This window comes from Simochromis diagramma, unplaced genomic scaffold (assembly GCF_900408965.1).
Source record: "Simochromis diagramma unplaced genomic scaffold, fSimDia1.1 OVJJ01000123.1, whole genome shotgun sequence".
Lineage (NCBI taxonomy): Eukaryota > Metazoa > Chordata > Actinopteri > Cichliformes > Cichlidae > Simochromis > Simochromis diagramma.
In genome coordinates, this window is record NW_024386778.1 from 355,463 (window position 1) to 369,851 (window position 14,389).

The 14,389-nt window shown below is 44.2% G+C and overlaps 2 protein-coding genes across 2 annotated transcripts; one reads left to right on the forward strand and one right to left on the reverse strand.

The window, feature by feature from the left end:
* Positions 1-946: 946 nt before the first annotated feature.
* On the forward strand, positions 947-3,487 carry atp5l (ATP synthase, H+ transporting, mitochondrial F0 complex, subunit g). The gene is made up of 3 exons (XM_040010792.1): positions 947-1,098; positions 1,466-1,626; positions 3,293-3,487. The coding sequence occupies exons 1-3, from the start codon at positions 1,047-1,049 to the stop codon at positions 3,389-3,391; spliced, it is 312 nt and encodes a 103-aa protein (XP_039866726.1). The 5' UTR covers positions 947-1,046; the 3' UTR covers positions 3,392-3,487.
* Positions 3,488-8,389: 4,902 nt separating this feature from the next.
* ftr82 (finTRIM family, member 82) lies at positions 8,390-13,777 on the reverse strand. The gene is made up of 7 exons (XM_040010826.1): positions 12,564-13,777; positions 11,266-11,361; positions 10,912-11,145; positions 10,514-10,673; positions 10,376-10,432; positions 10,158-10,220; positions 8,390-9,604 (listed from the first exon to the last, which is right to left on the reverse strand). Exons 1-7 carry the CDS (start codon positions 13,152-13,154, stop codon positions 9,084-9,086), a joined length of 1,722 nt encoding a protein of 573 aa, XP_039866760.1. The 5' UTR covers positions 13,155-13,777; the 3' UTR covers positions 8,390-9,083.
* Positions 13,778-14,389: the final 612 nt, after the last annotated feature.

The following is a 14,389-nucleotide window of genomic DNA, read 5'->3' on the forward strand; positions in this document are numbered from 1 at the left end:
TATGGCAGTAATAAGACATTCAGCCACAAGTTTGTGATGTGCAATGGATTTCCCTGAATCCGTTAAAAACTATTGTTTCCATAATGTGTCTAAAATCATGTATCACCCCATGTGTTTGCCTGTGTTCTGTGATCGCTACATGGCCTACTTCATTTTAACTGGTGTCCAGGTTGCGTGATGTCGAATTGTCCACAAAGACCTTCAGGTTAGAGTTGGCGAGCGATGCGTCCTGTAGGTCAGGTCTGGGTGAACAGGCTGCTATAAAATCATGTGGTTAACCATCTGCTGCTGTGGGTTTAACACAGTCTACACAGAGTCTACTAAAAAGTCAACCTGTTGTCCTAATGTGGCAGGTCTATGTCAGCAGTGGATGAACTCAGCATTTGGTAGCAAGTGTTTTTGTAAAGTTTTTGTAAAGTTTTTCCATTTTTAACAGTGATGAGCGATATGGCCATGTTTATGAGTGTTAGCTGCTCTCATTGCATGTGTGTGTGTTACTAGGTGGGTTAATGCATTCTGTGTCTGTCTGCTGTCTGCCTCTCCTGCAGTGCTGCAGCAGTTCATGGTTGTGAGATGTACATTGTCAGCAGTAGGCCTACTCAGTACCTTATATGGCCTTAATAGAGAAATACCGTACAGGGAGTGTGACTGCAGTAGAGAACAGGAAACAATAGAACATGTTTTAATGCATTGTCAGAAATATGATGCTGAAAGAAGACAGCTGATCAAAAAGCGTGAAAGTCAAACTGGTTGATTTATATCGTAAGAATTCGAGAAGTGAAAGTTATAAGGTGATATTTTGGTTTTTAAGTCAGACTCATTTGATTTTTTTTTTTTCATTTCAGTCCACACTCCTCACCAGTTGGTGGCGGTAATGCACCATTTTGCTGTTTGCCAACCGCCAATACACAATATAAAGAAGAAGACTCCTGCGGTTTCTCTTCAGGCAGTTGTGTGGTCAACTGCAGTCGAGGGTCCTTCTATTGGAGGTGACATTCAGTCGGCTAGCAGAGACGGGGAATAGTTAACATCACAAACGCCTCAAAATGGCACAGGCAGTGCAGAAGTTGGTTGCTAAAGTACCCACCCTGGTTAACGGTAAGCTAGTCTGTTATTTGGACGGGTCCATTAGTGGAGGCTGAGGTAGGCAGTTTTCTCCTCGGTGAGAAGACTTCAGTAGGCCGACGCTGTCAGCGACACTGTGACCCGGGCGTCAGTTGAATGAAGCAGGTGTAACGTTAACTGACGCTTTCAGACGTAGAAGGCCTTTGACGTTGATATGCTGTGTTTTTGTTGTTTTGACATGTGTTGTGGATAAGCAGGTACATCGGTTTATTTGGTTTGCTCTCAGCAAACACAATCCGCGTAGCTGATGGCTAACGCTACCTGCTAACATCTCAGAAGCTCTGCAGCTAGGATGGCGAATCGATAGCAGCATTTAATGTTCTCTCTCTCTTTCTTTCAGCCGCTGTCACCTACTCCAAACCTCGCCTGGCAAACTTTTGGTACTATGCGCGTGTTGAACTTGTCCCACCTGCCCCTGCTGAAATCCCTAAAGCCATCGAGGGGGCCACAAACATCATCAAGGGGTTCCAGACGGGACGTCTCGGTCAAACCACAGTGAAGGTACTCGTATTAATCTAAGACACAGGTCATTGTTGTTTATGTAAAAACAACAACAAAAAACACGTCCACGTCTTTTTTTAATTAAACCTGCGGCCGTGGTCGTGCATCTTAACCACAGCAGATGTCACATTATTAATTCCAACCAAAGCCTCTTGTGCTGACTTTACATCGTCTGTCATCTCCTGGATTCATTAACAAAGCAGTAGCTGTAGGACATCATGAAATAAGGACACATTTCTAGCTTCTGATAGTAAAGAAAACCTCTTTGAGACTGTGTGGGCGAATTGTTGTTGTCTTAAGAAAATATTCAGGATTATTATAAAAGCTGTGGTTGTACACACAGTAATGCACTGAATTTAGTGTGCGTGTGTACATGGGTGAGGACAAACTTGAAAGTTTTTAACACAGCCTTTAGTGGTTTGTTGTTGTTTTATCTCTCACACGTCTCCTGAGCAAATCCAGCCAGTTCTTCTTTGGCAAATCTCTCAAGCTTCTCCAGATATAATGGATTTCAGTTCAGCCCCCAGATTTTCAGTAGCATTCACGTTAGGCCAGTCAGTAATGTTCACTTTGGTCTTCAGGGGAAAATCCTTCACCAGGAGCAACGTGTTTTGGGTCGTAGTCCTGTTGGAAGAAGCAGCAGAGACGTAAAGTTTTGCTGCTGACTCCTTTTCTTTCAAAATCTTAACATATCTGTCTTTCTTCATGATTCCCTCCACAATGATAAGATTTCCATCCCCACAGCATAATACTCCCACCAACATGCTTCACTGTGGGGACGGTGTTCTTGGGGTTGTACACCTCTGCTGTCTTTCCCCAAACATCAGCAGCTTGTCTGTAACCATAGTATCGTCTCATCTGACCAAAAGACATGGTACAGTATGCATAATCTTCTCCAGGTTGTCTTTAGTATTCTTCAGTCTGGCTTGCAGTGTCTCTTCTGCAGAAGTGGCGTTTTGGTCTGCAGCCTCAAAGTGCGCTCCTGTGCAGGCTTTCAGTGATTGCACTACAATTCCAGACTTGGCTACATCATTAACTTATGTCCTGGCAGTCGTCCTGTGGTCTTGAGACTCTTCTTACTAATTTTCCTTCCAGAGTCCTGGAAATCTTTTGCTTCCTACCTGTGACAGGCTTTTGAACTTGTTGATAATACTTCTCAGTTGCTCTGTAATGCTGTGAGAACTTGGCATGTGTTGATTTTAAAGCTGAGCGTTACAGAGTTCATTCATTGCACAGCAGTAGTTTGTGCTATGGCTAAATGAAAAGTTCCCTTTTTCAGGAGGAGGATGGTAATAAGTCTGCTATTGTGTGCAAATAGTAATAATTAATGTTTTCTAAAGAGAAGTGGTGTGTTTAGAAACGCCTTCATCTGTATTTAAAATGATAAGAAAAAGCACCTGGGATGTGATGCTATATTATTGATCACTGTGTGTCGTACAGGAAATGTTAATTCAGTATTTCATTAGCGAGGTCCTTCATCATATTAGTAATTACTGACAGAAATGGATCAAATTATGAATTAATCTGTGAAGTACATCTTAAACCTGTAATTATCCAGAGCAGCAAATAAAATGTTTTTGAATTTCAGGTTGTGTGTGAATTCTAATCCTGTACTTTTGATGTTACTTCTAATGCAAATCAAACCTGTGTCCTTGCTTCCTCGCAGGATGCTTTAAGGAACGGGCTGGTGGCCACCGAGGTGCTGATGTGGTTCTACATTGGAGAGTGCATTGGCAAAGGAGGCATCGTGGGCTACAATGTCTAAATTTTGGACTTTAAAGCATTTTTTTTCTTTTGAGCATTGTATGCTCAACCTACTCTATGAAATATGGGAACCAGTAAAGCTGTTGTGTTAAAAAAATCTGTTTTTGACTCATTAATTTAACCTTATTATTGAATTAATCTGCAGGTTTACTACAAAATGTTATTCCTCTGCTCAAAGCTGAGTTGAACGTGTGTAATCATCGTTACTGTTGCTGTCAGTAGGATTGTGCAAAAACTACCAACATGAAATCATGTGTTGTAGTATAACTATCCTGCTGTAGTTAAGTACTTTAATTTTGCAGCACTTATCTGCTAAATGTGAACAGTAGATGCGCTTTCCACTGCCAAACATTCATGCAGACACTCGCTGTGATGGATGCATCAGGGGCAGCTCACGGTTCAGTATCGAAGTGGACTGGATCATGTTCCAAATGGGAGACGAGCTGTGCTGCTGCACTTTAAAGGGCTGCGTTAAAACTGGGCTGTATTGTATTTTCTGATGATATGGTGGATTTTTAACATCACTTCTGAGCAGAATAGTGTCACTTAGGGCTGGGCCATATTATACCGTTCACGGTAATACCGGTATAATGTTAGGCAACGATAGGAAAATGAAATATCGCGATAGAATATGAGTAAAACGCGCATGCGCAGTGCCTTTGTTTTCATACGCACATGGCCGATTGTTGAGTGAAACAGATGAAGAGAATTGGTTTGTAAAAATGGTGCAACTTCAGTGATGTGGAACTGGTTTGGTGTTTGTCTGTCAGATACACGACAAAGCACATTTTTTTTGCAGAACATGCAAGCGGCCGTTGTTATTGTCGTATTTGTCGGACTAAGATGCTCTTAAATCTGCGAGTAATCTGGGTCCTAAACTCCGTAACTTCAGGTCAAACGAACACTGCAGCATCACTGAGAGTTAAAAACTGTCTAAATTCTTTCATCTTTAATAAAACGATCAGCATTGCTGCTTTACCAGGTGTAACTATGAAGTTTAACTTCCAGGCATCCATGAAAACAAAAGTTATTACATTTAACGGAGTTAGAAGTTAGCAGGAAGCTAGCGGAAGTTAGCTCGCTAGTTACCTAAGCATGATATAGCATGTTCTGACTGAGAGATTTCTGAAAAAATTCAAACGTACAGCTCTGCTATCACTTCCAACATAAATGAAGACAGGAAACTAAACAGCAGTGACGTTTGTAGGGTTACTGAAGTTGGGCTAGCTGCTATATAATGATGTGCTACGTGATCGCTAGCTACACAGCTATGTTAGCGTAACATAAACAGCGAAGCTGGAGGACGAACACTAACACTTTTCCACTTATAAAAGTTAACGTGAAGGTTCCCGATGGTTAGAGACAAATGCAATCGCATGGCAGGATGCTGTAAACGGACCAAACTTCAGTCAGGAGAACAACTGAGATAATCCATCCACAATACAAGGTTAGTCATTAATATACTGCAACAACATGGGAATAGAGCAGCTGCCAAAGAATTCAACATTAATGAATCGATGGTACAGAAGTGGAGGAAGCAAGAAGAATGAGTTTAATAAAGTTTGATTTATCTGACTGCTTTGTTTCGCTTAATGTGCCTTATAATCCCGTGCACCTTATGGTCCGAAAAATACGTACTGCACACTGCAGTTTAATGTTGCAAAGCACCTCTTTTTAACTTCAGTGGATATTATACATGGTTATGCTCAGGATATGTCAGCCCATTTCTACTGGAAATGCCTTTTGGTTAAACTTTCAGCAAGGAATTTGCATTTGCACTGTTACATTTTTATAAAGCTTTAATGCACATAAAAAACAGCTTCTTGTTTAAGTGAAAATAAATGGAAGGTTGTCTTTTTGCGCTAGTAATGTTGTGGAGTTGTATTTTGTCTCGCATCAATTATATCGTCAGTTATATCGTTATCGCAAATTTTCAAATATATATCGTGATAAATATTTGTGGCCATATCGCCCTGTTCTAGAATAGAATAGAATAGAATTCAACTTTATTGTCATTGCACATGCACAGGTACAGGTCAACGAAATGCAGTTTGCATCCATCCAGAAGTGCTTTAGTGATATAGATATATTACAATATATATTAGCAATAATATAGATATGTGAGTATATTACAGAAATGGGTCTATTATGGTATGTTATAATGTACACGGTATGAAGTATGTTGTGAATATTCTATAACTATAAGTATGTACAGGCTGTAGTGAGTACAAGCTATGTACAGGCTATGAACAGGATATAAATATGAAAAACTATACAGAATATGAAATAAATAACTTTACAGAATCTGAGATATACAGCTATACAGAAATGGGAACTATGCAAGTTGTAAACAGTTGTAGGATTAAAGATTATCGAATGTACAGAATGATTATTTACACAGAGCTATACAGTAGTGCAGTTAAGATAAGTGAGGGTGTAGATAGTTTCTACAGAGGCTATATAAAGTGCTAGTGGTTGTGAGTGGTGGTTCAGTCCATGTTATTATTGTGTGTTTGAGGGTACAGTTGTCCATTGTGGGTGTGTGTATGTTCAGTCCATATTTTAACGTGGGTCAGATGTCAGGAGGCAGAGCTCAGGAGTCTGACAGCTGTGGGGAAGAAGCTGTTCCGGTACCTGGTGGTCTTAGTCCGGAGGCTCCTGTGGCGCCTCCCAGAGGGCAGGAGGGTGAAGAGTCCATGTGATGGGTGACTGGGGTCTTTGATGATTTTCCCAGCCCTTTTCAGACACCGCTTCCTGTAGATGTCTTTTATGGCAGGAAGTGGTGCTCCGGCGATGCGCTGGGCAGTTTTCACGACCCTCTGCAACGCCTTCCGGTCCGAGGCGGAGCAGTTCCCATACCAGACTGTTATACAGTTGGTCAGGATGCTCTCGATGGTGCAACGATAGAAGTTCACCAGGATGTCTGAGGACAGGTGGTTCTTCCTCAGACTCCTCAAGAAGAAGAGGCGCTGGTGAGCCTTCTTGACCAGCTTGGAGCAGTTGGTCGTCCAGGTGAGATCCTCGGAGATGTGGACTCCCAGGAACTTGAAGCTGCTCACACGCTCCACAGCCGTCCCCTTAATGTGGATGGGTGGATGTGGGTCAGCATTCCTCCTGTAGTCCACGATGAGCTCCTTGGTCTTCTCTGTGTTAAGCAGCAGGTTGTTTCTGTCGCACCACTCAGCCAGACGATCCACCTCCTCCCTGTAGGCGGTGTCATCGTTGTCACTGATGAGGCCAATCACCGTGGTGTCATCTGCAAACTTAATGATGGTGTTGGAACCATCAGCAGGTCTGCAGTCGTGGGTGAAGAGGGAGTAGAGGAAAGGGCTCATCACGCAGCCTTGTGGTACACCGGTGTTCATCGTGATGGTAGATGAGCAGCGGTTATCCAGCCGGACATGTTGGGGGCGGTTGGTCAGGAAGTCCAGTAACCATTTGCAGATGAGGGAACTGATGCCCAGGTCTGTCAGTTTCCTGATGAGTTGTGAGGGGTGGATTGTATTGAATGCTGAACTGAAGTCTATAAACAGCATTCTGGCGTAGGTGTTGTTGTTGTCCAGGTGTGAGAGGACAGAGTGCAGTGCGATGGAGACTGCATCCTCTGTGCTCCTGTTCTGGCGGTATGTGAATTGGTGGGGGTCCAGGGTGGGGGGGAGACAGGATTTGAAGTGTGCTAGGACCAGTCGCTCTAAGCACTTAGTGATGATGGGGGTGAGTGCTACTGGGCGGTAATCATTAAAGCAAGATGGGTTGGAGTTTTTGGGTATCGGGACGATGGAGGTGGATTTGAAGCAGGCCGGTACCACAGCGTGGGCCAAGGACAGATTGAATATGTCTGTGAGCACTCCTGCAAGCTCCCCAGAACACACTCTGAGAACACGCCCGGGGATGCCATCAGGGCCTGCAGTCTTGTGGACATTGATCCTGCTCAGCACCGCTCCTACATCGGTGGGGGAGAGAGTCAGAGGTTGGTGGTCTGGCGTCATGTCTGCTTTGGTTGTGGTTGTGGGGTTCCCTCGCTCAAAACGAGCATAAAAGTTGTTGAGCTCGTTGAGGAAGGAGACATCAGAGGATGCGGGGGAGGGTTTGGTGGTCCTGTAGTCTGTAATGGTCTGGAGTCCTTGCCACATGCGTCGGGGGTTGGAGTTGGAGAAGTGTTCTTCTACCTTCTTTTTGTAATGGTGTTTGGCTTTTTTGATGCCCTTCTTTAGCTTAGCCCTGGCTGTACTGTAGGTGTGTGCATCTCCTGACCTAAAGGCGGTGTTGCGGGCCTTAAGGAGGAGACGAACATCCCGGTTCATCCAAGGCTTCTGGTTGGGGTACATGGTGATCCGTTTCTGGGTGGTGACACTGTCTGTAGTTTTGGAGATGTAATCCAGTACAGATGAGGCGTACTGGTCCAGGTCTGTGTGGGTGAACATATTCCAGTCTGTGTTTTTAAATCTGTCCTGGAGCACTGCGTCTGTCCCCTCTGGCCACACTTTAATTGTCCTCACAGCAGGTTTCACACGTTGGATGAGTGGTGAATACCGAGGTGTGAGGAACAGGGAGAGATGGTCCGATTGTCCAATGTGGGGGAGGGGTGTGGCTTTGTAGGCTCCAGCCAGGTTGGAATACACATGGTCTAAAGTCTTGTCTCCTCTGGTGTGGCAGGAGACATGTTGGTGGAATCTGGGGAGGACTGTCTTTAAGTTGGTGTGGTTGAAGTCGCCAGCAACAATAAAAGCAGCCTCGGGGTGTTCTAGTGTCACTGATAGGCTGAGGCCTTTTTTTTCTCTTACGGTTTAGTTCTTACATTCAACCAGCAGAGGGAGCTGTGTGTCAATACTGCACAGCTCCCTCTGTGTAGTTTGAGATTTCAAAGGATGATGTGGAACACACTGCTAGTATTCAACATAAGACACACACACCATTTCTAATCCAGTAATGTATTTACATTTGGTGATCCTGTCTTCTTTGGTCCTGTTCTGCACACGGCTCACAAGACAAAGCTCTGTTCATTTGAGTTCTTTATTTAAATGCATCAATGTTGTTACAAAACAATTCTCTCTTTGATAGCAATTATACTCTGGCTGTCCATTATCTAAGTAAACATACACAAAATTAAATAAGGGTTAGTTCAAGTGGAAAAACTCATGTGACGACCTTTAGATAATATCACAACACGACCAAATGAAATGACAGCATTCTTGGAACAGTAGTGAAATTATAACAATGCACCTTCATAGTACTCATACCTGTCGTAGGAGTGCAATTTTAAAAGAATTATTCAATAACAATAGTGAACAACCTAATGACATCACAAAACTGACATTGTTAACTTTGTGTAAATCTATAGATGCAAATTATCAGCTAAAATGTTTAAAAGTATGTTATCATATTATCCAGCAGATATCATCAGATGCCAAACAGGATAACACTTTTCTTGTGTGACTATGCAGGAATTGTGTATTTCAATAATTCATATATATATATTTGTTAAACTGCCATGAGAATATGATTTGACAGCTACATTCAAAGCTTAATACATGTGGTGTTCAAAAAAAGTGTATAGACATTTGGAAGAAGCATCATAAACCTTAAAAAATAAGCTGTGAGACAGTTTTATAATGGTTGCAAAAATAGATATTCCAAAAGCACTGGTGTATATTCGCAGAAATCTTTTTAAAACAGAGCTCAAATGCCAGCGTTCACTTGACGTTGCAGATCCTGACTGACGTTCCGACTCCAAAGCCCGGATAGAGGGGCTCGACAAATTTAGTCTCAAACCTGTGCAGGAGGGTCATGGTGTTGCCTATGCTGTAAAATGCCAACACCCCTGCAGTGTGATCCAGGTACACGCCTATCCGCGGGGAGTGAGGACCATTGGCAGGCTTGTCCACGCGGTTGTGCCACGCTGAGTAACCGGAGTCAGAACAAAGCAGACTCCAGGATTTGTCGTTATAGCCCAGCAGACAGAGCGAACCTTTGCCCTTTCGACTGATGCTCTTATAAGCCACTCCGATGGAGAACTCCCCGCTCCATTCGATCTCCCAGTAGTAGCGGCCTCCAGATAGAGCTTCTCGGCACAGCACCTGGGCAAAGCTATCAAACCTCTCTGAGTTGTCTCCGTAGGACTGCAGCTCCCTGGTGCGGATAACTTTCCTGCTGTTCTCAGAGATGCAAAGCTCCTTGTAGGCCGTGTTATGATCTAATTTCAGTTGGCAGAAGTCTGAAGAAGGAAAGACAACATTGTTCACACGGTTTTGAATTGGATTAAATGTCGAGTTTTTAAAAGTTGAGTCTAATGTAGCTGTTTTACTGCAGAACAGAGCAGTGATCCTCAAATGGATGTGAGGTGCACCTCTGAAATATCTATGCTGTACATGAATTTAAAAAATACCAGTCATAGAGTTCCTGAAACAGACTTAAATCCAGTAAAAATGCCGTTTTTACAAAGTGTTTGTCAGTTACAGATTTATTGTTTCATAACCTGCACGTTGATACACAGCGCTGCACTGCTGCATTTGACCTTTTCATAGAAGTCAAATGTTCTTTGTTGCTTTGAAGTGCTGCCTTATACTATAACTAATACGAGAGAAATGATTGAGGATATTAACCTCCAGCAAGAGACTTCTGTGCCATAAAAAAGTCAATGAGTGAAACGCATTTTCCTGAGATGTCATGAGCACAAGTAAAGCAGCACGCTGAAATACAAACTGTCAAACTGTCAAAAGTAAAAAAAATGAATACTTGAGTACAAGTTATGTTCCAGAACAACTCACATTTCAGAAAATCAGCTCTGGTCTTTGGCTCTGGGGGAGTGTTGTCCACTGTCATTTCTTTGCCTGCACATGAAATATCTCTTTGTTAGGTCAAGGTGAACTTCATGCGCCCACACAAATGCCTGTAATTCTTTGGCTGGTGTGGTTTTGGAGTGGTTTTTAGTGGTTTTGGATAATAATTAACCTCTTGCGGTTATAAATTGCTATAGGAGCCTCACCTCTGCTCCTTCTGTCCAACGTTCGACTCTCTGTAGTGTAAACCGGGACCTCATTCACTGTAAAGTAGAAGATATACATGATTAGAAACCTGGAAGTTTTACTCTTTGTGTTCAACATTACGTTTGTGCTGCTCACACCTGACTTGGAAATCCTGAGCAGCTCCTCTCTGCCAAACTCCTCGAGGCGCTCCTTAATCTCAGCCACAGCTTTCCTGACAGCCGCGAAGGAGAAGTCGGGGTTCACGGTCACTCTGGGTATGAAGCCGTCATCAGTGGGGGTGCAGAGGTAGTTGAAGTTCTAGTGCAAACATGAGAGCCAATGAGAAATTTGAGGTAGTGTCACATGGACGGTGACACGTGGGTGCCTGGGTTCTCAGTACTGTGAGTGTTATATTATGGAAATGTATTGATCTGCCCAATTTTTTAAAAAGGGCTCAATATTTCAGCACGGTGTCATCGTTAATCACTTATTAATAAGTATCCTGTTAACCTGATATGACAGCTGTCGACAGAGTTTCTTTAAGGCTGCGTGGTACCTGCAGGAAGTGGATGTGGTCCTCAGTGCTGTACAGCTGCTTGAGGCCAGACTCTTTTTTCTTCAGCTCATCAATCTCTTGTTCCAGACGCTCGATCAAAGCCTCGGATTGGCTGAAAGCAGCCTTCTCATTGATTCCAATCAGCTTGCTCACCTCTGACCTCATCCTCTCAATGGAGCGTATCATATCCTCAAACATCTTCTGGCTCTCCACCATGGCTCTGTGGGCGGAGTTCTGGGCAAAGCAAGCAGGATGTCATCGCTCTACAGCCTGATCTTCATCAGCCTGATCTAAACAATCTTGGGAGACTGATCTTGCTTTGTGTAGAAACTGATCCGGTTGTTCAGGCCTTACCTTGAGGGAATCCACCGCAGTCTTGAGCTCCTCCAGCTCCTTCACCCTCTCCTGGCATTTTTGTTTAATCTCAGCTTGGGAGACTCCCAAAAGTTTCTGCAGAATTAAGGAGTATTACAGAGATACACGTTTTAATAATTTCCCAACCATTTGTGCTCATGCTGGTAGCTAAACTGGCTTTAAGATTACTATCACGTAAAATGCAGCTGAATGTTGTTTTTAAAAAAGTTATGCCAAATGTAAAGCCTGCAAACATTCTTTCTCATCACGGAGTATCTGGTGTGGCCCTGTGGCGTCCTTAATAAGCCCCTCTCAAAGATCTTCTTAATACATCCCGCTTTTATCTCAGAGGGAGAGGGGAAAAATCTTTGGAGGAATTCTGGCCATGTCAGGAATGTGAATCTACCAGCGTCTGACTTTTAAAGAGACGTTTCAAGGTGCATGCAGCGCTGACATGCAGAATAGAAGGCTTCTAATTCAGCTTTTACTCGAGCCCACCAACCCATTCTTCAAGATAAGCTTGAGGAATGTGGGGAATCCAGGGAGGGGGGATCAACAGGAGAGGGGGAGGGGAGACGGAGCGGGAGATGGAGTGAGATGTGTTGGACTCAGGTTGTAAATCTTTAGATGAGAGAAACCAGACTCCCCGCGATGTAAAGCCAACAGTGGGATAAAATATGCGTTCATGGCGGCACAGAACTCCTTTAGCCTGCATTAGCTGTAAAAACACTCCCTGATTACTCACACAGCTGCTACATTACAGTATCTATTGACATTCATGTCTATCCCACATTGTGTTACAGGCGAAGTGAGTCATTTGAATGCACATTGCTCACAGAGATTGAATGTAGGTGTAGAGTGCCTGCACTCCCTGACATTCCTGCACCGCTGCACACTCACTCCCACAGGTGGGAACCAGCGCAGCAGAAAGAAGGCTGCACTTTCTGTGTGTTTATCCCACAGCTGGATCACCGCATTTTCTGGAAAGCCGCTTTCACGGCGCCTGTAAGACACGCCTCCGGCCAGTGTCCAGCTAATCACAGGGCTGGATTTGTTTTGGCGGCTGTGAACGCTCGCCAGGGTTGCTGATAGCCTTGGTGAAATGGGTCAAAGTACAATCACCAGTCGCAGTTCAGGGGAAGGAATTGAGAAAAACAGCCTGTTTGCTTTAGCTCAAGTTATTCCAGAGAGGATGTGCTCCTAACCTATCAAAGAAAACATTCAGCTTGCAGTCTCTCTCTCACTTGGTCTCTGTCTGTTAAAAGGAGGCATCAACAGACACTGAGAGTTATTCTTACCTGCTTCTCGCCCCTCTCTGCCTCAGCAGACACGATGTCATGGCCCCTGTGCTCGCTGACTGTGCAGATGGCACAGATACACATTTGATCTGTGCGACAGAAGAGCTCCAGGGACTTCTGGTGCTGTGGGCAGATCTTCCTGTCCAAGTTCCCTAACTCGTCCACAAGCTTGTGCCTCTTGAACGTGGTTGATTCATAGTGTGGCTTCAAGTGCTTTTCGCAGTAGGATGCCAGGCAGTTGAGGCAGGACTTGACAGCCTTTAATTTCTTCCCGATGCAGAAGTCACAGGGCACGTCGTTTGATCCGGCAAAGACGCTCCCCTGGGACATGCTGAGGTTGAGGTTCAGACCGCTCTTCTTGATCTTCTCTGCCACCATGCTCAGAGTGGCGTTGGGCCTCAGTACAGGCCTCTGGGTGAATGTGATCTTACACTGGGGGCAAATGTAAATCCCTGTGTAGTCGGCTTCATTCCAGTAGCCACTGATGCAGTCCATACAGAAGCTGTGGCCGCAGGGGATAGCCACAGGGTCCCTCAGTAGGTTCTGACACAGAGAGCAGCTGAAGTAGTCTGGAGAGGTGTGATCAGCCATTGTGGTGGACTCCAAACAGTCAGCCCTGGAGAAACAGTCAGGGAGAATGCCAGGAGGAGATAGGGATTTCGTCGAGTGTGCCTGAAAGCCCGCCCTCGAGAGTGTGGTACAGCCTGCCAGAGACAGGACCTACTTGTATTTCTAAATTCCAAAAGGTTATTGATTGAAAGCAGGCAAGGCCCCTCCCCCGTCCTGTGAGTACATCGGGCCCTGCCCAGTTCAGATAAGCAGGTTGAACAAGGAGGGAGAGGAAAAAAGAGCAAAGCAGAGAAGGCGCAGACAGGAGAGCAGAGTGAGAGCAGAGAGAGAGCAGAAATAAAGAGAGAATGAATGAAAACTAAAACACCAAAGTCGTGACAATAAATGTGCAAGAAAATGTTTCCATTTCCCTGCAGCTTCCTCTTCTTTCACTCGCATTTCTCATGTGGCTCATCTGCGGGTGAGCTGCGCACACACTTCTTGGCAGCTGCATTTCCACCTATTGTTGTCCCACAGAATCGCCATTGTCTTAAACCGGTTATAGTCCGACAAACATACATGCAGCCTAAGGTACTGAAGGAATTTCAGGGACCACCCAATAAACAAACACGCACACGGTTTGAGAATGACCTCAAACGTCTCTGCTCACATCTGTCGTCAGAGAAACACTCATTTAAAAGTTGTAATATTTGTTCTGTAACTGGCCCGACTCGTCCGTTCACTCGTACGTGGTCGTTTGTATCTGCAGATATGCGGCTGGTTTCTGTTTTTCAGTGGTAAGAAAACATTCACGTGTCAAACATAAACGCATGGGTGCAAATACTCAAACAGACACATTCCTGTCGCGTCCAGGTGTTGTTGCGGTAGATGTCTCGCATAGTTGTGTACATATTTCACTCGAGTTACGTGGCAATGCAAAATGTCCCCCTCATAATTCCTGCACGTATTACTGTTTAGAACAAAGCAGGGGAAGAACTCCTGAGGTGACCCGACTCTCTCCACAGCGTGAAGTGTCTGCTGACATCACCGGCCTCTCATTAGCATTTCAATTAGGCCCAATCTGCTCCTACTTACACCAGTGTCCAACTCACAGGCATGTTTCCTGCTTGAAATTACATTGAAAGTACACATTGTTAAAAAAAGAAATACAAACACTCTTTGAACACTGTTTCAAATTAGCTTCAAATAAAATTGTGCAATGTATGTTTGCCTGATCTGCAATCACGTGGCAAAGTAATCTTAAGCTTCTAAAAGGT

Excerpts from the sequence above, each read along its gene's own strand:
- atp5l (XM_040010792.1), top strand. The coding sequence starts at position 1,047 with ATGGCACAGGCAGTGCAGAAGTTGGTTGCTAAAGTACCCACCCTGGTT. Across the intron at positions 1,099-1,465 it reads AGTACCCACCCTGGTTAACG|CCGCTGTCACCTACTCCAAA; the intron begins GTAAGCTAGTCT and ends TCTTTCTTTCAG. Across the intron at positions 1,627-3,292 it reads TCGGTCAAACCACAGTGAAG|GATGCTTTAAGGAACGGGCT; the intron begins GTACTCGTATTA and ends GCTTCCTCGCAG.
- ftr82 (XM_040010826.1), bottom strand. The coding sequence starts at position 13,154 with ATGGCTGATCACACCTCTCCAGACTACTTCAGCTGCTCTCTGTGTCAG. Across the intron at positions 11,362-12,563 it reads CAGAGAGGGGCGAGAAGCAG|AAACTTTTGGGAGTCTCCCA; the intron begins GTAAGAATAACT and ends TTAATTCTGCAG. Across the intron at positions 9,605-10,157 it reads CAGAGCTGATTTTCTGAAAT|ACTTCTGCCAACTGAAATTA; the intron begins GTGAGTTGTTCT and ends TTCCTTCTTCAG.